We start from the raw sequence: 25,397 nt of genomic DNA, 5'->3' as shown, positions 1-25,397 counted from the left end.
AAAAGCTGAAATAAATCACTCTCTCTACCATTATTCTGACATTTCACATTCTTAAAATATAGTGATCCTAACTGAGCTAAGACAGGGAATGTTTTCTAACATTAAATGTGAGGAATTGTGAAAAACCTAGTTTAAATGTATTTGGCTAAGGTGTATGTAAACTTCTGACGTAAAATGTGTGTGTAATATATGTATATATGTGTGCGTGTGTGAAAATATATATATATATATATATATATATATATATATATATATATATATATACTACACTTAAAGATTGGCAACTTTATGCACCAGTCCAAGATGCAAAAGTAAATCTGCTTTAAATGTTTTGGTGATGTAAGTGTGTTTAGGATGAGGCTGAGAACTATTTCGGGTTGTCCATGTGACTGAGAGGGGCTGGCAAAGCTTGCTGAGAAGGTTCTGAGGTTTTGCCGTTATTGTTTACGCCGTGACTTCCGTCGTCCTGCCGTTCCACCTCCATCTTTCCCATTTCCCCTGCGCAGTGTCTGTCATCAGGAGGGATATTCTCGGAGTCCGCAGAGTCTGCGGTATCAACCACACCCTTGTCTACTTCTGGGTTCATGCCAGTACAAACACAGCCTGTCCCTCCGTTGGCCTTTACATCCCTGACCTGTGGCAATTCTGCAGGCTCTGCTGCTTTCGCCCCACCCATCATCTCTTCACTAAACGTGGCTTCAGGCATTTCCATGACCCCCGATTCGCATGACACAGCCTCAGGTGTGACTGCAGCTGCAGGTTCTGCTATTTCGGTCACTTCTGGGACTGCTACGGCTGCTGGTACTTGCACGGTAGGCTCGACCGGGATCTCTTGTAAACAGAACTGACTAGATTCCTTAGAGACTTTGAGGCTCCCTGACTCTGCGCAATCTGGTTTGGAATCCTGTAGAATGTCCATATACATGGGTTGAGCTAAGTTAAAGCTATGTATGAGACGGACAAGATGTTTCACCTTCTCCAGAGAGACCTGCATCTCCTTCTGACGGGCAAGTATACTATTCTTTGTCTCCATACATTTCTGTTGAAGAAGGGGAAAGATTATGTAACGGCAAAATAACGCAAATTACATGACATGATAAAATAAACCTTTATGCAATTCTGGGCTCTCTATCAACATCTGTGGTTTAAACTAAATTGCAACATTGTTTATTTTTTACAAGGTTTAAAAAAACATGGTTATGGATGGTTTAAGATATATCCATGGATGCCTGTGATCACCATATCAGAGCGGAGCTGACTAGCTACACCAAGAGTCAGTGATAGTAAGAAGAAAGTCCAACAAGATGTATATCTGAAAAATATGGCACTCTGTGTGCAAGTGTCAAGAGTGAGGAAGTGTAATTGAGCTTCAAATCATGATCGCCAAGGAGAATGCAGATCACAAGATTTATAGTAGAAAAGCAGTTACATTTTGTTCCTCAGTCAAAACCGATCATATCGCTTTAGAAGACATTAAACCACTTGAGATGTATGGATTAACTTTCTGGTGCGAATATGTATTGTTTTTGTTTTTTGTTGGACCCTATTGACTTGAATTATATGGACAATTACATGTCATATCTCCATCAAAATATCCTAATTTTTGTTTCACAGAAGAAAGTCATACAAGTTTGATATGGTTTAAGGGTGAGTAAATGAATGAATTATCATTTTTGGGAGAACCATTCCTTCAATGTTTTCAGAGCTGGAACCAGAAAATTAAGCTGAACATTTGCCTTACAATTTTTTTTCTGATGCAAACAACCCATCACAACAAGACACAGTACAAGACTGAGATTAATCTTAAATACAGAAAAGCAGCAGATACAAAGAAATAAACATCTCACCGTTATACAGTTGCTGAGCTGTTTCACTCTCTGTTCCAGTTGCTCTCGTTCCAGCTTAAGCTCAGTGCTCCATTTCATTAACTTCAGCTTTTCTTCTTCTTTCGCTGTCAGACAGGAACAAACACTCATAAATTAAATGAGCTCAAATATCTTGCAGCCTCTCACAATAGTTGGACATGCAAAGTTGGGGCACAGTGTAATAATGCGGTCTAATCATGAAATCTGCCATTTGTGCCATCCTTGATCTTTGCATTGTTTCTAGCAATGGTTTAGCACATGCCGCTCTCCATAGACTTCCACATAATCCAACATTAGGAAAGAGGTGGTTGAGTCTATTTTTTATTCTTTGATAGGTATAATGTGAAATTGGAGTGAAATTAATCTCACTGCGTACAACTGAAATCAAAATGTATCTACCTTCTTTGTAAGCAATGTAGGAATGGACAATGGCTAGGGTTCCTGGCCAGGGAATTGCCTCTTCCTTCTTCAGAATCTGTAAAATAATTTATCTTAATAACAGACCAGTGCTGTGCAGACTTGACCTCTGGAAAAACCATGAGAGAGAAAATGATAAACTGTATATGGCAACAGTGATGAACAACAGAACTTCAATGGGAGTGCTGGATGCTGTCTTACACTTACATGATGGGTGGAAAAAAAAGGCACAATAATACCGAACCATATTCGAGCTTACAAAGGTTAAAACAGCCTTATACCTGAAGAATCTCACTTTGTGCAAGGGGCAAAATGTGCACTTCAGGCAGGGAAAGAGGAGTCTGATATTTCAGTTGATCTCCCATTTCTAATTATATGATAGTGTGTACTTAAAGGACAACCAAAAATGAAAATGCAGTAACTCATATCCTAATATTGATTAAAATGTATGAGTTCCTTTCTTCTGTGGAATAGAAAAGGAGATCAATAGGTGGAATGTAACCCACCCTTCAATAAAATGCTAGTAAATGGCAACTGAGGCTAATATTATGCCTAACATCTCCTTTTGTGTCTCACAGAAGAAAAAATGCCACTTGGGTTCGGAAAAACAGAGTAAGTAAATTATTTTTTGGGCAAACTATTCCTTTAAAACGACAGAATTTCAGTTAATGAAGAGAACACGCTGCCTAGGGTGGGAAAGGACTGGCCCGAGACCTCGTTGTGCTGCTGTTTACCTGGTCTTGACATTTAGGACAGATCCACATGCCTTTGGGAATGTATTTGAGGGGTGGCTCCAAGCAGTCGAGATGGTAGACACGCGAACATGTGTCACACATGAGCACCTGTCCACTGCGTCTGCACACAGTGCAGAAATCCTCATGGATGTCTCCCTGTCGGGAAGAACGGCAGGTGTCAGTACCACCGCCCCCCCTCTATTCTGGACCAATCAGATAATGGGAAAGGCGGTGAGTAGCTGACTGCTGAATTTTCTAGTGGCTTATTGTAACTGGATATCTCCCTTAGCCAAGGCACTGGATATTTAGCTAGTAAATGTTTTGTTATTATTATTTTTACCTAAATGAATTGCTTTTAAAAATACATCATGAAATTATCAATAGATGGGTATTTAGGCATTTGAATGCTCAGATGTTGAAAGGGGATTATAAAAGGATTTTAAAAGTTATATACTACAATTACTTCAGGGCTGATATTTGTGAGGGAAGGTAGTAAAAGACTGTTCACTTTGTAAGACTGCTGGCTCCATTTAAACAATACAACAAATAAACACATGAATGAGAGTGCTGGTAGGTCATCATTTCTCTCTCCAGAGTAGATGCTGGACTCTAACAAACAGAGAGTGACCTTTCTCCTGTAGACTTCAAGGTGTACAGGATGAGGGAGGGCATTTCTTTTGGGGGGGAGGGGGAGAACTCTACTAGAAAAGTAATTAAAGTATGGGGGCTTGTCAACAACACAGTCACCCAGACTTGGCTGGTGGCTACTTACATCCCCGGAGCTGGGGCTGGGCTGGGGAACAGAATGAGGGTGGACAGAGAGGGGAAAGCCCCCTGTATCAGTCCGCTCAAGGGCTGGGGAGGCGGGAAGGCTGCTGGTGGGGGAGAGCAGGGGGTTGCAGCCCAGCTCCGGCACCGCCGTGCTGCTGCTGGTTGTGGTGGTGCTGTATTTGGGAGGGCGACCTGAGTGAAATGAGACAGACAAGAAAAACAAAAACCAAAACAAAACCAAAAAGAACAAAAAAATGGAGTAGGAAAAAGGGAAAAGAAAATAGAACACAAAGATGAAATAAATAATGGCATATTCTGGTTGCAACATACCTTAGAGAGGGGCTCCTCATTGGCTAGCATGGAAACAAAGGGATGGGGAGAGAGCGAAGGAGGGAGAAAAGTAGAAAGGGAGGGTCACAGAAAGCAGTTAGTGCAACAGACAACCACAGCAGCATGCAGGGAATTTTAAAGAGAGAAAGAAAGATCCAAAGCCACAAACAGACAGACACTTAATCTCCCTTCAAGACTTCCACCTGAGCTGTACTCCACATCAAAACCCTAAGAAAAATATCAATTAATTTCCCTGTATAAGCCTCCTTTAGGAACAAATTAGCAATAATTTATTCTAACTCGCAGCATAACAAATGACATCTAAGGTAAAGTGAAGTGTGTTTAACTTCTAGAAAACCAAGACAAAACCTTACAAATGAATCCAACACAACCATGAAATTTATTATCAGCTTTTGACTATCTACATCAGGTGATTTAGCTCAGGATTTGATCAACACAATTCTGTCGCTGGAATCACCAAAGAAGAGGATCAGGATCTTCAGAGTTATCTGAATTTAAAACTTTGTTTACCTGTCATTTCTTTTTAAATTACAAGTCCCTAGCCTTAGTCTTTGAGGTGGAATCCAAATCGGTCCCTAAAGACAAAGACCAAGACAGGTCTCAAGCCCTTAAGGTCAAGGCTAGTTGAAAGTCTTTGAGGGAATCTAAGTCATGTTTCAAGACTTGGTTGGAGTCCAAATATCTTCTCAAGTCCTTAAAGGGAAAGACCAGGCTAGGTGTAAAGGTTAGGTGTTTAGAGTCAAAACTATGAGGTGGAGTCCAAGTGAAGTCTTTCAATGCCAAGTCTAAGTCAAGTCTCAAGTTCCTATGGTAGAGACCAAGTCATGTCTTTGAGGCAGTCAAGTCAAGCATTTAAGGTGTAGTCCAAATAAAGTCTCAAATCCTTAAAAGTACAGTCCAAGTCAAGTCTCATGTCTTTGAGGTGGAGTCAGTCAAATCCCTTAGGGAGAAACCAAGTCAAGTCAAATCATAATCCCCTAAAGTATAGACCAATTCAACAAGTCTTTGAGGTGAAGTTGGACTTCAAAAGGAAGGTAAATATTTTATGCAACTTAAGTGCAATTCGATTTCCATCTAAGGAAATCATTAAATCATTCAACCTGGAAGAGCTGTTCCTTAACCAAAACTTTGATCCTACAACACATCATACATGTCAGCTCAGGTCTAATGAACATTTGTAGGACTGCAGAGAGATTAAACCCAGGCAAAGACAAAAAGCGGCATTGCAAGAGAAAGAAGATTGGAAGAAGGTGTATATTGGGTGTCTGTTAGATGGTACACAGAAGCAGGAGGGCAACAGTACATGAAATTAAGCAGCTAAGCGCAATATAGGTGCTTGGGCAGGCAGGTACCGACCTCTCTTCCTGGTCCCTTGATGCAGTGGAGTGTTCAAATAGGTGACAGCACTCTTTTTCCTCTGAGATACACAAGTCAGGTTGTTAGATGTCTAAATACAATCAAAGTTCTCAAAATCAGATCATTTCATGGAGTGAACTACAGAACATTTTTCTGTACCTCAGGTTCAAATACTGCTCCGCTGTACACTGGGTTGGCTGTTGTTCTTCTTTTGCGTTCTTGTCTTCTGCTCTGAATCTCTGCAGAGAAATGACACCCCAAGCACGCATGGTTACAAAGCGTCCCCTTTGTTGGTTAAATAACTTAAATTTCACCACCCTTATGTAGCAGAACACTAGAAACTTGCAGTGCAGATTTCAACCAGTGAGACTTACCTTCAAGATGGTCATGTGTGACCAACCCAAGAGAGACCATAAAGGCAAGTTTCTGAAAGAGGAAAAGTGTATTACTTTTTATTTATTGGTTAAGTTAGGCTTAAGAAAGGAGTTTGAAGATGCATGTTACCTGTGGGCTTTCTTCTTGTCTGACCTTAGAAGTAGGAGGAGGAAGAGGTGGAGAGGATGGGGGTGGTGTACTTGTCACCACCAGTTCTGATCCTCCCTGTAATTTCACAGCCTGACAGAGAGAGAGAAAAAAAATGCACAAAAGATCATGAACAAATGGAGAAAAACCTGAATAATTCCCCATTTACTTTTAGGAAAGTCAGTTCACTCAGGCATATTGGTAATGCAACTTCCTGTCAACTTGAATGGGACAGACCAAAATCTCAGAAACTGGTCAAGATTACATTCTGAATTTCAAAACTGGAAAAAATCTGATAGCAAATGTATCAAATGAGCTGCTTCAGCTTACACAAAAATACTGTATTTTTTGGGCTACACCTAATGGAATTAACCATTAATTAGTAAACAATCGATTGGCTCTTTTAACTGTAAAGGCTAAAGTATACCTCTGTCTTCTGTCTGCCGCTACAACAATTTCATCCGCATACAGCCCAGTTTTTGTAGCCTTGTGTACCTGAAGATTGTACTTAAGTGTATCACAATGCAGTCATTGTGTGCAAGAGTCAAATGCATCCATATGGGCTAGCAGTCAAGAATATTTAACAATCTAATGGTACATCTCCAGCTGCCATATTGCAATTCATCAATCAAAAAGAAGATTGGCTCTTCTACATGGAAAGTGTGACAAGCTGCTGTATTGATAGTTATGATTTGTCCTGCTAATTTTTATACGAGTGGGCCATCTCTCCCCTTAACATCTCTGATAATTTTGCATGTCCCAGGAGCACACAAAGCCCCTCCCTAGAATAGAATAGCCAAGATGTACCGCCCTCTGTTCCTACCTTTGTGTCCGAGTTAAGGTTGCTGTTCATCTGGGCAGGGCTTATGACGATGCCTGTGACACGTGTGGTGCCACCTGTGACAGCGGCCATGGTCTTGTCAATGGTACACTGCTGTCCGTTTACAATGCGCACCTGGTGGATGGGCCCGGCCAAGGCAGGCAAAGATGACGTCAGTTTGGTGGTGAGCATCAGGGGCCGCTGGATAAGGGGAGCCGCCACCATGGGGGGAGGAGGAGCAGGAGCAATGGCCACTTTGTTGGGGATGGAGGGTTTTGGCCGAACCTGTGGAATGGTGGAAAGGGGGGCTGAGTGAGAAAGCAGGTCCAGTCATGCCAAACCGATTGGTCATGTAAGCCATTGGCCATGTTTCCATGCCCTTAACAGCCATGCTGGTTTGTGTAAAGAGGCAATCTCAGCCGTAAGTAATGCAAACACTGAGCTCTGGTTCACTCGCAGTGACCAGCTTAAATAGATCAAAATCCTCCATTCTGTTGTTCAAATTTTACTCAAACTGTGACTTTGTGCCAAGCTCAAAACCTTTCTAGTTCACCTAAAATGACATAGATTATCCTAAGTTTGTTACAGAATCTGAATTCTTCCATAAAACATCATGGCCAGTTTCAATGACACCATCTGCCAAAGATGATTTTACTTGTTGGTTCAAAGAAACCAGAAACTACCAGTTTATCTGACCTCACAGAAATTAATTTCAATTGCAGGAATTTGAAAGCAATCTTTTCTTCCCCAATTTTCTAACAATAATTTTGTGAACTAATTTTCCCTCACTGTTATGCTCTCCCGGTTATTATTCTGAAACTGTGGTCTAGTTTGTAGATCTGGAAAACCCCACAGCCCACCGAGTGGGTTGGACTGAGGTCTCTTTAGCATTACGTAGATTTTTGAGGTAAAAGGTTATGTGTTGTCACTCTTGAAGGGGGCAGGGTTAATGACAGTGACAGCCAAAACAATATCAAAAGCAGTTTATAGCATTGGGGTAGAACAAAAGCAGAAAACTGAAGCAACTACAGTGTTACAAAGGAATAAACAGCAACACGCCTTCTCTCTCACTCTCACACACTAAGGGAGCGCTTACACACTAGAGAAAGCACTGTTGGAGCATTTGATCTGTTTTGAGGGTGTGGAGTCAGGTCAGTTTACAGTAAATTAGATTTTTGAAAGCACATGTAGACCCATTTCTCAGAAATTCTCAATGGTCAATGAATGCCTAATTCAGTGTTAAAATTTTGGTCAAATGGTAACAAATAACTTTCACAAACCCTTGCATTTTTCTTTACATTCATGTGCTGTACCATGCCCTTTGAAATCAATGGATATAAATGAAATGGAAGCTTTCATTGACATAGCTTAAACTCTAGTGTGTAGGTGCCCTCAAACAAAGAAAAAAACTTCAGCAAACAGTATCACAGCAACAGCCAGTGCTGGGTAGGGAAGGCAAGAGTCAGTTTTATGTTGATAAATTAGAACTCTAGGTGTAACCAACGTTTAACTTCAATATGTCTTACTAAGTTCCAGCAAATGTTCCCAGTTCCCATTTTAAAAACTAAAGATGAGAAATGTAAAAATATCTTGATTTGGATCCGAGACATTTCTGGTGTCTCAATAAAAAATAAAAATAAAAAAATTTGACAGCCCTCCCAACCCCCCTCTCATTTTAATATGCAGGCCCCTGAAACTATATTGTGTGTCGGGTGGCCCTCTGGTGGGGTCGGTGTGGAATTGCATGTACTTGGAAGGGAACGGTAGGGGCAGGTCTTACAGAGACGCACCTGTGGCTGAAAGGTGGGTCGAGGCGTCAATCTAGGAGGAGGGACAAAGTGGGGAACTTTGATAGGCTGGACAGAGGTGGTGGTGGCCTGCACCTGTGACAAAACCAGCCATTTATTGGGCACTCACCAGGTGAAATTAGAGAAAATAATAACATCGCCTTCCTTTATAGAAGTCTCATTTACCACAACTGGTTACATCACAGAAATATGTCACCATACACCACTGCCAAGCACATCGTAGTCAGAAAGAGGTAATTTCAAATCTCAATTGTAAATTGAGACAAAAATCCTGTTCTAATCACTCCAAAGCAATATAACAACTTAGCAAATTAGCTATACAAAAAAGAGGGTGACAAAGATTGGCATTTCTACATCAATGTAAGATTGCTACATTTCAGCTAATCGATAACTACTGTTAAAGAAGTTACAGGAAGTATCTGTAGAAGTGATTCACACTCACGACAATGACATTCTTGGAGACAATCCGTTTGGTTGCTTCTGTGTCTTGAATGGGAGGTTTGCTGGCCACCTGAAGGTTGATTGGTGTACTCTGGGAGTCGGAATTGGCGCCAGATCTAGTGGGGTTGCTGATGGCAGTGACCATGGCGATGGTGGGGCGTTGCATTGCTATGGAAGCAGGCATGGTGGAGGTGGCAGCTTTGAGCACAAGAGGTAGAGTCTTTGCAGTGATGACTGGTGTTACGGTGAGAGTCTTCTAGTTGGGGGAATAGAAAAAGATAACATTTAAGTCAGTGTGATTTAAAACAGACCATGTGTACTTTCTTAAAGGGATAGTTCACCAAAAAACAAAAAGAAGAACATTCAAATCACTTAAAGGGTTAGTTCACCCAAAAAGTTAAATTCCCTAATGATTTATTTACCTTTAAGTGATCCCAGATGTGAATGACTTTCCTTCTTCAGCAGAACCGAAATTAAGATTTTTATAAGCACATTTCAGCTCTGTTTGCCCATACGTTGCAAGGAAAAAGGTGTCATCAGTCTGCTGGATATTTGATGGTTCATAAAGCATATTTAGGCAGTATAAAAGTAATCCACATGACTTAATGTCTTCAGAAGCATATCAATAGGTTTGTGTAAAACAATCGATAATAAAAACATTATTAACTTAAAGAAATTGCTTCCTGCCAGCAGTCGACGCATCAGTGATGTAAGCGCAATGGCATGTTCATGCGAGAAGACGGAAGTATGTGCTTTGTAGAGGAACGAACGTCACACGAGAGTTAAGTACATTTTATTTGTATAGCGCCTTTCACAAGACGCATCGTTTCAAAGCAGCTTTACAGAAGATCAGGCATTAACAGGCAATAAAACTGTAATGTCTATAATGTCGATGAATCATCAGTGTGTAATCAGATAAAATACGATTGTTAATTGTGTTTAAAATTAATTAAATAATAATTGTATTAATAACCCCAGTGAGCAAGCTAAAAGCGACTGTGACAAGGAACACAAAACTCCATAAGATGTTTAATGGAGAAAAATAACCTTGGGAGAAACCAGACTCACTGTGGGGGCCAGTTCCCCTCTGGCTAACATCATAAATATAATATAAATATTACTTATGTATAGTTAAAGTCATGGTTTAAAATGATTAATCTAAGTAAGTGTTAAGGGTCAGTGTTTAAACATCGATTTTGTTTGAACTGTAAGATTAATGACCAATGTCTTTGAAGTCCATTCTGGATTAACTGCAGAAGTTCACATAGATGCAATTGTCCTTGTTAATTGGCTGATGAAGGCTTTTGTTGGCAATTGTTAGTCGATGCATTCCATTTCAAGATCGTAGTCCATCAATAGACCGAGGTGATGCAGGCTGAGATCAGGGATGTGAAACGCAATTCAACCTGGCCGGTAATTTCATTGAGGTTCGGCGTGGTCTATCCTAAATCCAAGGTTCAGACAATGGCATATGAAGTATCCCATGTCTTATGGTTGGAGTTGGCATCAGTTCATCCTCTGAAGTCCATCAAAATAGACTGAAGTGAGAGTTAGGCCATTTCAAACAGCAATGCAGCGCTGGCCAGAAGCAACGATTTAAAGTTAAAACATTTTTAATTCTCGATTTATTTCTTACACCAACCTATCTGTTTGCTTCAGAAGCAGCACCTGTTTACTTGCATTGTATGGACAAAAAGAGCTGAAATGTGACACTTTTTCACTTCAGTTATGCAGACGGAAAGTCATACACACCTGGGATGGCTATTTAATGGTAATTAAATCATGAGAGTGAACTTTCTTTAAAGGAATAGTTCACCCTTTTTTTAACTACAAATGTTCACTGAGAGGGATGATGCAAGCTCACGCGTCACGTGGAGGAGTCAGGAAGCACGTCATTGTTTACAAGAGAAACTTGCATAGACCAAGCATCATTCACAAACCAAAACTGTCCATAACAATATAAAATAAAATATGATTTCCAAATCATAATAACAAATACATTACTGCAGTAAATAACCATCCTATATTTCAGAGCAATGCCGTTGCGCCATCTACTTGTGCCTTTTCTGTAGCAGAAATATATAGTAGTAAATATATAGAGCGCCGAGGAAGGTGCAGAGCCCGACGGAGGTGTGACAATGACAAAGTTTGAGTTTGCTGGATTGACACAGCCGATGAATTCAGATATCGATGCTTTGTTTCTTTCGATGGTCTGAAATCCTCAGGGGTAAAATGTTCACTGCAAACCCTCCAATATTTGAGAGAATGTAGGGGTGTACTGATATCCAGGTTCAGCGCGATAAGCCAGAGCTTCAATCACTCATGATCATGTATAGGCAATCGATGAAATGTTAATATTTTTCCCAGCATGCATTTTCTTTGGGGTTTCTGAAGGTTAAAGCATCCAGGATACACACGCCAAACGACTATTTTGAACAATACATGTATACAAATACAAATCTACAGCAAAGGCAATTAAACTTTTGTACAGCACTCCTCGTCTTGTAAACAATGACGCACCTCCTGACTCCTCCTCCACGTGACGCGTGAGCTTGCGTCATCCCTCTCATGAGCGTGCGTCACAGACGTAGAAGCAAACATTTGTAGTTAAAAAGTATATAAGTATTGTATAGTTTCTCAAAATAAACAATCGTTTGAGTTCAGAAGAACTTTATTTGTCGATTGGAGTTGTGTGGATTATTTTGATGCACCCTAAATATGCATTTTGGACCATCAAAAAAGTACATTCACTTGCATTGTTTAAAGGAGGAGGCATGAAATGAAATCCAAAACAGAATTTAAGATTTTTAGATAAAGAAAGAAACTCATACATCTTGGATGGCGTGAGGGTGAGAAAATTATCAGCAAATTTTCATTTTTGGGTGAACTGTTCCTTTAAATGATGTTGTTCCAAACTCATATGCCATACAATTTCTTTCTTCCTAGGAACTCAAAAGATGATGTTAGGCATAATGTTAGGCTCAGTCACAAATTAATTTCAATGTAATTTATTTTCATACAATGAAAGTGAATGGTGACTGTGGCTAACATTTGCCTAACATCAACAAATGGTTAATCTCTGCAACTGAGAGGTTGTTTGAGGTCACGCAACATTATCGGCTAGATAAAAACAATAACAACAACATTACAATATGGTTCTATGGTCACTCCGCCCTTTTTTTGCCACAAACTCAAGATCTCATACATAGTTTGTTTACTGGTGATTGTGGAATGCACCTTTTGACTCCAGCTAAGCCGATGAGTCAGGACAAATTATTTTCAATAAACCTTTGTATAAACTAACTAATCGGTTTTAAACAGTGTACTAATTTGTCTATTTGCTGCATTATCAAGGAACCCATGTCTCCCTAAAAGGAGTAAATACACAAAACCAAATCACAGCTCAGTATTACACTGTTATACTAGCTCTGTGTTTTCCAGAAACTGTAAACTGAAGTGCTGATTTGTTCATTAAGGAATCAGGGTTTCTGAACGAATCTTTTAAGTTAACAACAATCATGCTTAAACAATGAGCAGCAATTTTGTTTGAGGTCAACTAAATGAGAATCTAATCTTTAGTGTTATCTTTGCAATTTTACAGCAGCATTTGCTGTCAATGCTTTTACACTTGCTGGTTTATTTTGGTGTTGCAGAGAGCCCCTGCCCCATATTCGTGCCTGTAAACATCATGTATGCAGGCGAACTGTGATTGGTTGTTTCCACATAACAATCAGACGGCCACTCGCTGGCCGTTCAATCAGATCATCCAACAATGATTGGAAATATGAAAACTAAAGTCATTTTCTCCATGATTATATTTAGTTTCATTCATTACTGTAGATCACATTTATAGTTTTAGTTAAGTTTTCGTTTTTTGAAAACTCCCGTTTTTATTTTTATTTTAAGATAACAACAATATTTTTTCACTGCTAGTTTTCGTCTTTGTAATCATTTTTGTTAACGATAAAAACCGTGCTCCCACCCTTCTTGATTAACAAACTTCCATGATTTTACCATGAACCATGTGTGATAACTGGAAACATTTTTTTAAATGGTTTTGATTCAGATTGATTCACTATTGAATCATTTAGTTCGTTTGACTAATTTGTTCAAAAGAACTGACTTTAAAAAAAGATTCCCTGACAAATCAAGACATCACTGTCTTGTAGAGTTTTACTCAGAGATATATCTAGCTCATGACATATTTCAGAGCAGTGAAAAACAAGAGTATATTCAATATATAGTCCTATTAAACTCAATTCTAAAATATCCTGATAGTTTCAGGTTTTCCATGACCGTGGGAACCCTGCAATGAGACTAGTTTCTGTTTTTCAATGGATTTGTTGCATGAAGATTTCCACAACATATTCTAAATACACAAAAAGACACTTACAGGTTGCCACCTGCTGGTGTAATGATGCGTCCTACAGAACAAATCGGTGAACTAATATTTTTGGTGAACAGAATCAAAAGATTCGAATCACTGGGGTTAATCAAAATAATCACTAGTATACAGTTTGGGGTATACAACGGTACCTGTGGCACCCCCTGGTTGTGTGGAGGCCCTGTGGGTGGACATGCGGGCGTGAGCAGCACGGATTTACTATCTGCGACTGCTGGGAATGTCTGCATCTTCAGTTCAGGCTCCTGTTTAATCAGCAACTCTTTCCGCAAATGCTCAACCACTTTTTTCTGAGAGAGAGAGAGAGAGAGAGTTTACCAAGCAGCAATAAATCTATTCACTTTCACATTATGATTGTAATGGAAATGGTGACTGCTGAAAACAACAGAACAGGTCAATTTGGTCTAAAACAAACAAATGCACTTTTTCTGAGAATTGAAATTGAAAAGACCCCATCTCGTCATTTCAATGTCCTGTTTATATCTGGCTTCAGCAGTTTCTAATAATAGACCATTAGTCACTAACTTTCCTGGTTTCAGTGAGTGAAGCCCAGTTGTGGCTTTAGGTGCGAGTCCATTTTAACTACAGTATGTTGGTGCGACTATCCTTGAGGATTCTCCATAGACATAATGATTTTTATACTGTATGAACTATAGATTCTATCCCCCTAACCCTAAACCTCACCCCCACAAAAAACATTCTGCATTTTTATGAAAAAAAACCAAACATCATTTAGTATGTTTTTTCAAGTGATTTGAATTATGGGGACAGTAGAAATGTCCATATAAACCACATTTATAGCATAATACCCTTGTAATTACCAGTTTGTAACCTAAAAAAATAAAAACCTCAAAAACCACAACCCCACCCCACATACAATTGAAATTCACCTCACACACTCTGCTGCCTCAGAGTCCTCTGGAGCCAAAGCGTACCTCTGAGAGCGCACACACACACACACACACACACACACACACTCACTCCAACAAGGCCTTTGCACACAACATCAAATTAAAGTCTCTTCATCAAAATTAATTTTGATTAAAAAAAAATTCTCTTTAAGGGGAGGATCAATCACACAGAAGTGGCTTTAGACTCGCTAGTGGAACGTTTACATACACAACAGACTGGCGTGCCAGCTACGGGCATCACACATATAGGCTAAATCGCATAAATATAGATTCATGGTGTGCAAGGTACTATAGAGAATTCATAAAAAAGGAAGAGGGATTTGAAAGGCAGACTAACTCTATTCATGCCCGGCGGGATTCAGAAAGAGTATGAGGAACCTCAACCTGTCATATACAAGAGACACATTCACTGAATAAATCTCACGGGTGACTTGCCTAAACAGGTCACATTTCACCCCCAAAAGGAAAAAAATTAAACATGAAATTACATTTTGCATAAAGAAAATATTAAATATGTTTAAGGACTCATCCCATGTGTCTGGATGTTTTACTTCAGAGTTGTTTTGCATTATGAATGATGATTGTTATTACTGTAATATAATGACTCTTTTGTTAAATCAAACATAGATTAAAGGCAGTAAAACAAATGCTACTGTGATGTATAAACACTTTACAATTTAAATATATATATATTTTGCCATATTTGGGATTACATTTGGGATTGATTGCTTAGTTGTCATGAAAATAATGTCCGAATGTAAACAAATCTAGAGATGTATGTAGTAATATAAGCGATGATATAAGTTATTGGTTGAATAAGTGATTTTTTTAATGAACTGATATCAGTTCATGTTGAATATTTAACTGTAGACTTTGCTGCAATTCAAGATTTAACAGTTATCATGAAACATGAAAATATTTAATGGCCTAGTGTGGGCCAGAATTAAAAAAAAATCTTCCTTTTTCCTCTGTGGAACACAATGGGGCATTAGGCGGTCTCAGTCACCATTGATTTTTATTGCCTAAAGGTCTCTTATTGTGTTCCACTAAGGAAAGAAATTCATACAGGTCTGGAACATAAGGGTGAGTAAATGATAGAAACTGTTCCTTTAAAATCAGTGCATCCCCAAGAAATCTTGCATGGTCCTAAAAATAGGTTAACCTGTTGATACGCACCCCCTTTTTGAGCACAGACCATGAAAATGACATACCTGAATGTAAATGGTTGTATTTACTGGACCCTTTGGAGTATGGACACCGTTGTAGTATCTTTTGAAAGAAGACACTTTCCAAAGTTTCAGAATTAAAATATGTTGTTATGTTTTAAAGTTCGAGAAGCTGAAGTTTATAGAAATGGAAATATTTTGTTTCACATGTTTTTATAATCTAAAAAACAATAATAAAAGAGCCAAGACAACCCAGATATACAATGATCTCAAAGCCACAAGTCTAAAGAAGCCAAGTTTCAAATTTGAAAACGAGGTTCCTGCAGCTTTCTCCTCTGTAAAATCGCTGGAAGCGTCCAGAGTAAAATTAAGGCTCCGCCTTTCAAGACGACACAAAATCTGACGGCACTGCTTGGCTCTTCTGAATAAATCTACAACGCATTTTTAAAAATAGACTTTGGAGACAGGCTCATTTTGTTTATGAAATATATAAGATAATACACAGTTTTACAACATGAATGCAGCTCAGATTTCATAGTTTGTTGATGAACGATGACGAAGGGTAATTCTTTCAGACGAGATCTCATGTAAACAATGGAGAATATATATCAATATTTCTCAGATTTATCACTTTTATGGACAAAAAGTGCTATTGGATGTTTAATAATTTATGATTTTTATATTTTTCAATATTTAAAAAGGACTTAAATATTGATCCGTTTCTCACCCACACTTATCATACATCTTCTGAAGCCATGTATTTAACCACAGGAGTCATATGCATTACTTCTATGCTACCTTTATGTTCTGTTTGGAGCTTCAAAGTTCAGCCCACCTTTCACTTGCATTGTGAGGACCTACAGGCCTGAGATATTCATCTAAAAATCTATGCGTTCAGCAGAAGAAATAAAGTCATACACATCTGCGATGGCATGAGGGTGATTAAGTTATGAGAATATTTATATTTTTGGGCAAACTATCACTTTAAGGATACAAGCTCAAAGCTAAGCTCAGTTAGTAAACTGGGACAATTCTTTGATTAAACTAACAGGAGAATTTTCAAGAGGAGGTGAAGAAGTGAAACATTGCCCCATAATATCTGTGCAAAAAATTGAGACTTTTCAAGAAGCAACGAATAAGTACAATCTCAGACAATCTGGAGTGTTTTCACCTCCCACCAGGAGACCAGACAAACCCCAACACACAAACACACACACACACACACACACACACACTTACTTTAGCTCTGATGCCACAGTTTTGTTTAACGCACAGACACAGGCATGTACTGGTGACTGCTCTTTTATAAAAATAAAGACCTTTTAAACGTCAATCTTTGTTAATCTCCATTGTCATTACATAATTAAAATCAAACAGCTTCTAATGTAGACCACCAAGACCATTAAGACCACCTTGGAAAAAAAAAAAAGGTTCAAAAACATTATTTTAAATTCAATTTAACTTTACCAGGAGATGTAAACTGGACACAAATTTTGTATTTAATTTTTTGCCATTTCCTAAAAACAAAAACAAGAAAAAACATGTGGCAGGAAAATCAAGCAAGATAAAGCAATCACAACACCTATCGATTCCACCACTGATCAATCTATTTTACTTCAGGAATGTGACAAATTCCAAAGTGGATACAGGATACTCAATAAGAAAATGGATTGGATCATGAAAAGGGGCTGTAAGAGTAATTTGTGACATCAGCCGAGAAAAAAAAAAGAAAGAAAAAAAAGCTCTTTCAGAAGGTGAGTAAGCATTTTTGTAAAAGATTATAACGTGCACCAATGAATCATAAACAAAGTTAATATGGTCAATATTGATTTGATGTGGATATAAGATCTGATATTCTGATATTCTCAATTCCAACTTTGCTCAATTAAACGTGTGCTTCATGTGTTTTACTGTTGAAAAACATTTTCTTTCTCTGTGAATGACATCACAATCCTTGAATCATCTTACCTGTTTCTCACTCAGAGCCGTGATTTTCGCCTGGAGCTCATGAAGTTGCTTCTTCAGATCTGCATTCTAAAAAAATAGCAATGATGAGGATATGAATCAACACCAATTAAACACCAATTTTGAGCAAGAACAGAACCATTAGAAGTGTATAAATGAGTATTTTTTTTAACAATACAAATATAAATTTGTATATGTCAACATTAGCTAATGTATTAGTCATCATCATGAGCGAATTATGACCAATAACCTTTTAATGTTCATTTATACATTTAGAATTTACATATTCATATTATTTGATAATGTATAAATACTAATGGTAATATACACTGCTGTTCAAAAGTTTTGAAACACTTGACTGAAATGTTTCTCATGATCTTAAAAATCTTTTGATCTGAAGGCATACACTTGAATGATTGAAATGGATTTTGTATACAAAACTAAATTTGTAGAAAAAACAACAAACGTTTTTTTTTAATGGATGACTTTGACCGACTAATAAAGAAAAGAAGCCAATAAGTGCCCAGTATTGATGGGAACTGACTCTAAGTGACCCTAAACATTAGTGTATACAACTGTAAATGTATTTGGATATGAAGGAAATAGCATAAATGAATATTAATAAATGCTAAAAAGGTTTTATTCATTATTAGTTTGTGTCAACTCTGTTAATTCATGTTAACATATACATCTTTATTGTAAAGTGTTAATAAAATAATATGAATTCAGTCATCAATCATGTTAAAGTTTTATAGATTAGACAAACAGTTAAGGAAAAGCTCACAAAAACATTTACCTGTGGGTCCTGCTTCATTTGGGCGACAAGTTTCTATGGTAACAGAAGAGAAGACAAGAAATGTGTCAACCGTTTTGGAGGGAGACACAGACATGGTGTGCCATCTACAGGCCAACCATGAAACTACAGCCTTTTGCACCTGCCTCACACTTAAAGACAACAGCCAACAGAACAGCAGGCAGACTGCCAACAGCTTTCTGTAGAGGTAACCTTTCTTTCAGTTTACAACAGTTTGTGGGGATGCAGTTTAATGAGTTAGAGCAAACATCTCCCATCAGCAACGGACAAGTGTAATGTACAGTGCATTCAGAAAGTATTCAGACCCCTTCATTTTTTTCACATTTTCTTATGTTGCAGCCTTTTGCTAAAATGCTTTAAATGATTTTTTCACATCAATCTACACTGAAAAAACTGAAATGTCACATTGACATTAGTATTCATATTTATCTCCGGTGCATCCCATTTCTCTGGATCATCTTTGAGATTATTCTACACTTTGATTGGAGTCCACCGGTGGCAAATTCAATTGATTGGACTTGATTTGGAAATGCACACACCTGTCCATATAAGGGCTCACAGCTGAAAATGCATATCAGAGCAAAAACCAAGCCATGAGTTCAAAGGAACTGCCTGCAGAGCTCAGAGACAGGATTGTGTCGAGGCACAGATCTGGGGAAGGCTACAAAAAACATTTAGCTACATTGAAGGTTCCCAAGAGCACATTAGCCTCCATAATTCTTAAATGGAAGTTTGGAACAACCAGGACTCTTCTTAGAGATGGCCGCACGGCCAAACTGCGCAATCAGGGGAGAAGATCCTTGGTAAGAGAGATGACCAAGAACCTGATGTCACTCTGGTTGAGCTCCAGAGATCATGTGTGGAGATGGGATAAACTTGTAGAAGGACAACTGTCTCTGCAACACTCCACTGATCTGGGCTTTATGGCAGAGTGGCCAGACAGATGCCTCTCCTCAGTGCAAGACACATTATAACTCTGATTTATCAAAATCGCACTTTAAATTTCATGTAATTAAATTCAAATTCAATTGGTTGATGACTATGCACTAAAGTTCTCTTCAATTGGCACTACATCCAAGGCCACAAAACAACCTGGGTTTTGGTCATAGTCGCTCTGAATGGAGCTGAAATAACGCTTCCACCTGCTTGTCAAATATTCAGAGCGATTTGAAAACAAAACCAGACAGCAACACAAAAAACTCCAGTATGTAAAAGAACAACTTCTTGAGATGATAAGTTACAATTTAAGTAATGGCTCACGCTTTATCTACCCGGTATAACCCTTTATTCTCCCACTTTTTCTTTCTCTACTTTCCTCCCTCCCTTTCTCTTTTTCTTTCCCGCACTCAGGCAGCTCGGCTAATTTTCTGCCTGCTGGGACATGCCGCCTCTGACTGCGAGAGACACGAAGTGAAACATATCTGCATTTATCGCTTATCCAACATCTAATGCTCAGGAAGAAGGGAAATAGAGGACTTGGATACCTGTTCTGGCATATTCATTTGAATTAACATTAGTGAATGCAACAGTTAACATGAACTAACAAATAACAATATAGCAAGTGACAGTTCACCTAAAAATTTAAATTCTCTCATCATTAACTCACCCTCATGCCATCCCGGATGTGTATGACTTTCTTTTTTCCGCACAACATAAAAGATGATTTTAAGAAGAATATCTCAGCACTGTTTGTCCTTACAATGCAAGTGAATGACCAAAACTTTGAAGGTCCAAAAAGCACATAAAGGAAGCATATAAGTAATCCAAAAAACTCCTGTGGTTAAATCAGTGTCTTTAGAAGAGACATGATTGATGTGGGTGAGAAACAGATCAATATTTAAACCCTTTTTTACTATAAATTCTCCTCCCTGCCCAGAAGATGGGGATATGCACGAAGAATGTGAATCACCAAAAACAAAAGAAGATTTATAGTAAAAAAGGACTTAAATATCGATCCGTTTCTCACCCACACCTATCATATCTGGCCACCATTCACTTGCGTTGTATGGACTTACAGAGCTGAAATATTCTTCTAAAAATTATGAAAACATTGTCATTTTTAGGTGAACTATTACTTTAATAATCTTGGTTATTGTTAATTTGTACAAATACTAATTTGTTTACATTAAAATTGTATACATTAACATTATTGCAATATAACCTAACTTGAACATACTGAACAATAGTATTTTATAAATAAACATTTCCCAAGATTTCCAAAATTCTGTAAACAATTATTTCATTGTTATTTCAATATAACGAATGCATTTACTAGTGTTAATAAATACAACCTTATTAGTTACAGAATACTCTATATAGCCTCCACTGAAAACATTTTGCCAATATTGCAACAGATGACTCTGTAAATATGTATTGTGTAGCTAACTGTAGTAATAAGGGCATAGTGACACTTCGGAATTGTTTCCCCATATGATTTAACTGAGATCTCCTACCTGATGGACTTGTATTTCCACTTTCAGGGCCTCCTGTAATGTTTGCAATTCCATCATTGATCCAGTTTGCTGGAAAGAGAGTACCAGGAAACTTTCAGCCTGTCTTCAGAAATCAGAAAGAGTGGTTTCGGAGGATTATTGGATTTTTTTCTTCTATTTTATATATTTAACCTTTATTCCGTGAGCCGTCTGAGATGCTTGGAGGTTAGCTTAATTCAATGCCACCTCAAGGGAGAACAAAATTCAGCATCTAATACAGTTGGAGGGGAAAATGCACTTAAACCTAGGCATGATGCATGATGTCCCAAGTGGTCGTAAACAGACACGGTTTATTCCATTCTGCATCCCCAGAGCTATTTGGCGACACTGTACTTGCAAGATGTTGCAAGTCAAAAAAAAAGTATCTTGGCTAATAGGAAAAGAAACTCAGTTCTTGAAAAGTAATTTTCTGGGCGAAAAAATAAATAAATATATAGGATGGCTGAGGATGAAAACTTGAGACAATCAAGGAGATGGGCAAAGTTCATCGTGCCCGTTGGACAAATCGTATCAACTCCAGCACAAAGACTTTGTGTAACAGTGAGCGAAACGGAGACAGTGTTACAGACATTCATTCACTCTCATTGATTTTGGTGAACAGTGCTGTGCCAAGAGGACAATTATAACAGAAGCTATTAGAGGACTTACCAGCTGACACTGAGACTGGTGTTCACTCACTCTCCAACTCCCTGCACAAGATGAAACACACAAACACAAAGCCTATTAGATAGGGGAGAGACACTCCAACTCTCTCTCACAGTCTGTGAAAAAGGGGGCAACATCACAAGAGCAGCATTCAGCACACATCTAATTGCTCATCCCGTCTATGAACTACATGACACGATTAGTCCTCCTGGCATCTTACTGAATCTTAACAGGCCCAAAATTGTATTCTACAAAACTCAAGCTTTGTGCATTTCTGCCAAATGGAATTGTGAGATGTTAAGTCAAGTCTAAATTCACCAGCGATGACATCTGTCATGACCAAAAGGCAGTCGGATATCTAAGGACCTTGAGTCGACAATGGACAGGAAATGACAACCTCTCAAGTTTATGTGGCTATGAGTCACTCTGCAAGTCTTTGATCATATAAAGTTTACAATCAAACACAATTAAACCTGACTTTCATAGATTTTTTGGGAAGGGTACCATGCCAAATATCCGGCCAACTTGCAAGTCTAGGTCTTGGGTGTCCACAATAAATTTGGACTGAAAAAACACGTTGATTAATTACTTTTTCTTCAGCCAGTTTTACAAGCAAAATGCTTACAATACAAAGGTAGGGATAATAAGAAAATAGGATGTGTCCTGACCAACATTTGGGCAATGTTACCTCATAAAAAATACTTAAATATATACTATGCTTTTATTTTCATTTGAATGACTATTAACATTCTCAGTTTCATTATTCAGGGATAAATTATTATCCAACCGCTTCGGAAGCAGCGTATAAAGGCATTGTAATGTTTCACCCGTTACTTTTCTCAGCGCTGTTCAAGATGCACCAATCAAAGTCGTTTGATTACCGCATAATTATTATTATTTGATAATTTTCTGTAGATTTTGCAAAGGTGAATGTCCATCTTAGGTCTAATAGATTTAATCAAGCATACTTTTCATGTACAAATGTTTTCGGTCTACGTAAAAAAAGACATTCTGCTTTTACAGCCGGTAAGGGCCCTCTTTAGGAAGAAGGCTTTGAATTTGAATGACTGTCTAGGTAATTGGGTGGGTTAGAGGAGCCGGATTTTAAGATGCAACTATTACTACACAGCTAAATGATTTGGCATAACAATATGAGAAAAGATTGTGGGAGTGAGGGGAGTTAAGAAAAATAATTTTGTAATTTACTTTGTTAGATTTCCATTTGATTAATGCTGGATAATACATTTGACAGAATATGTAAATACATAATGTCCCTTGAATATCACCATTGTTTTGATGCGATCTGCTTGAAGACAACTGTATTTGATTTTGACACATTAAGGGACATATCGTTGACGCATAATCTGACAAGTTCACTTTTACATATAACATTTTTCCTTCATATCATCCAGGCCTATAGTGGTCAGTTCAAAACCTGCTTATTCTTCAGAGAGAAAAAAAGTGCCAGAGAAATGGTAAAATTAGACTTGCTGTATGAGGAAAATAATGTTATTTTGCCTACATTACCAGACTAACATTTTCAGATTTCTAACCAAACCCTAATCAACATTTAAAATATGATCCTGTTTACAATATCCCTACCAAATTTCAAACCAAACCTACACCATTTGCTCATATTTACACCCTGCATATTAATATGTTAGACAACCAGACAAAATTAGTTTCAGTATAATAAAAAACATGTATACATTTACATCTGAGTTTATGAATCAAATGACATTACGATTTGTAATAGGAAAATTGTACTGCTCAGTAAAAGTGCAAGTTTCATGTCCCTGCAAAGCAACCTGTTGAAATGTTATTGTTAAACTATGAGGTCTATAGACAGTCAGTCTAATACTATATCCAAAATCTTAAAAATTAAAGCTTAAAAGAAGCTTTTCAAGAAGGAAAAGGCGTTGTGCGTTACATAAACTTAAGTTGTTACAATAGTTGGTGTTAGTACATTCAATGAAAATATTGAATCACTCTGCAGAGAAGGAATTATTGCATCTTAAACTTCTTTTAACATATCCATAATGTAAAAACAAAGAAAATCCCATCAATTAAATAAGTAATAAATAATGTGTCTATTGACAACTCTTTCATCCAAGTGTTGATAATAGATACATGTATTAAACTTTACTTAAAGCAAACTGACATTACACAGCTATAAACAGACCACACATAAAAAGGTAATGCTAATTATTATCCTTAATAAATAGAATCCCAGCCTGTGTGAGGTAACCGAATATGACTACTACACCTGAAAACTATACTACTAAAATACTCTCAGTGTCCTGTTGCACACCAACAGCGTTTCGTTTTGCATAATTCTTAATAGACAAACAAGGAATGAACAACTGTATGTTTCAAAGTTGTTTGTGCATGGAAAACATTATTATATCCATTATAAACTGTTACACAGAATGGCAGATTCCCAAATAATCTGATTGCAAGAGTGAAACCATCAAAGTGAAACTACCCGGGCAAGGAAAACAAAAGTTAAAAGAAAAACACTAACCTTTTAACAATCAAGGAAGGGATCAAACACATTCTAAAGTTTAACAAACATGTCAAATACCAATAATTAGTACAGAATATAAACATAATACTAGTCAGTTAAAAATATAAACAAGATCAAAGCAAACTTAAGATAAAAAGAAAAAGCTAATCAATAACAATCAGGGGAGTAAACACAAGTTTAAACAATAAACAACTAATTAGACGCATAAACAACAAACTAGAAGCATAATAAACTAACTAAAAGTACAAACAACAAACATAAACCACTTTGACAGGCGGCTCTGGTGTAACCCCCTCCCAACTGTGCATTAAACCAGGCTTTAGCTCTCTGGATTCGACCAGGGATGTGCAAATTACTGAAAAAGTTCGGCAGCACTTTGATTAGGCCATTATAAACACGGAAGATGCATGCAGTGCAGTTTATCCACAGCATACTTTCACAAAGATTCATCCTGGAGGGGAACATGCATGCTTTGAGATTGTCCCTGCACAAATCCACCAAAACTAGAGGGTAAACGGGGTTTGAGTTTCTTTCCCCCCTCATTTGGCACATTTTTCCACTCCTAAAGAAATTTAGTTGGTGCAAGCTACAACACATCAGCTCTAGAATAAGTCAGCCTGTCCTCCACCAACCAGAAAAAAGCAACACCAAAAAAAAAAAAAAAAATCACTTTCCAAACAAACCAACATAAAATCGCATTGCTTAAAAAGCATCACTTTATCACCCACCCACGACACGTTCAGGGACTAAAAGCGATGGAAACTATAAAAATAGGATTGAATCGTGTTTATAAAGCAGCTAGTTTAAATAAGGAGCTTTCACATTGTGCTACGGCTAACCCAGCTAAAGCTAACAGGCCAACAGCACAAATTACAGTTAGATGGACTCGACTGAGCCGCCACCACTAATTCAAGCCATGCACGAGAAAAAAAAGTGCCAATTTCCCTCCTTTTATCCCTCCCGCTTCCATCGGATACATTGTTTCCACTGAGCTGTAAAGAACCGTTGCGGCAACAATGTATCAAGTTTAAATTGTTACAAAATAACAATAAGCGCGGAACGTTCGACGCGCCGCACTTAGAAATACACCGCTCAACTCCTAGAAATAAGGGGGAATCTTTTGCTTCAAAACCATCGGGCTCCCGACTTCTCTACCTACCCGATCGCGACGGGCTTTAGATGTGGAAAAGCGGTGAGTAGTTAATAAACGATTAAAGTCATAAAACGAGGCGCATAAAAGTTGCAATAATTAAAAAAAAGATCCCAAGGTGCACTTACCCTCCTTCTACTCACTTGAGCGGTAGTGCATCTCTCTCTCTCCTCTCCCCCCCCCCCACAAATTATTTAAATAAATATTTACAAACACTCAGAGATCTCGGCAAAGATTCAT

At 38.0% G+C, this 25,397-nt stretch overlaps 1 protein-coding gene across 1 annotated transcript; it reads right to left on the bottom strand.

Annotated features, from left to right (window-relative positions):
• Positions 1-353: 353 nt before the first annotated feature.
• Positions 354-25,397, bottom strand: LOC127638510 (PHD finger protein 21A-like). The gene is made up of 18 exons (XM_052120070.1): positions 25,286-25,397; positions 21,484-21,524; positions 20,797-20,899; positions 18,326-18,358; positions 17,533-17,598; positions 13,622-13,777; positions 9,087-9,341; positions 8,627-8,719; positions 6,840-7,121; positions 5,999-6,109; positions 5,869-5,920; positions 5,654-5,733; positions 5,495-5,555; positions 3,789-3,979; positions 3,017-3,172; positions 2,265-2,340; positions 1,848-1,951; positions 354-1,039 (listed from the first exon to the last, which is right to left on the bottom strand). Exons 3-18 carry the CDS (start codon positions 20,851-20,853, stop codon positions 368-370), a joined length of 2,445 nt encoding a protein of 814 aa, XP_051976030.1. The 5' UTR covers positions 20,854-20,899; positions 21,484-21,524; positions 25,286-25,397; the 3' UTR covers positions 354-367.

The sequence above is a fragment of the Xyrauchen texanus genome, chromosome 46 (genome assembly GCF_025860055.1).
Source record: "Xyrauchen texanus isolate HMW12.3.18 chromosome 46, RBS_HiC_50CHRs, whole genome shotgun sequence".
NCBI classification, from domain to species: domain Eukaryota; kingdom Metazoa; phylum Chordata; class Actinopteri; order Cypriniformes; family Catostomidae; genus Xyrauchen; species Xyrauchen texanus.
Note: the sequence above shows the minus strand (reverse complement) of the source record. Positions and strands in the feature narration are given on the sequence as shown.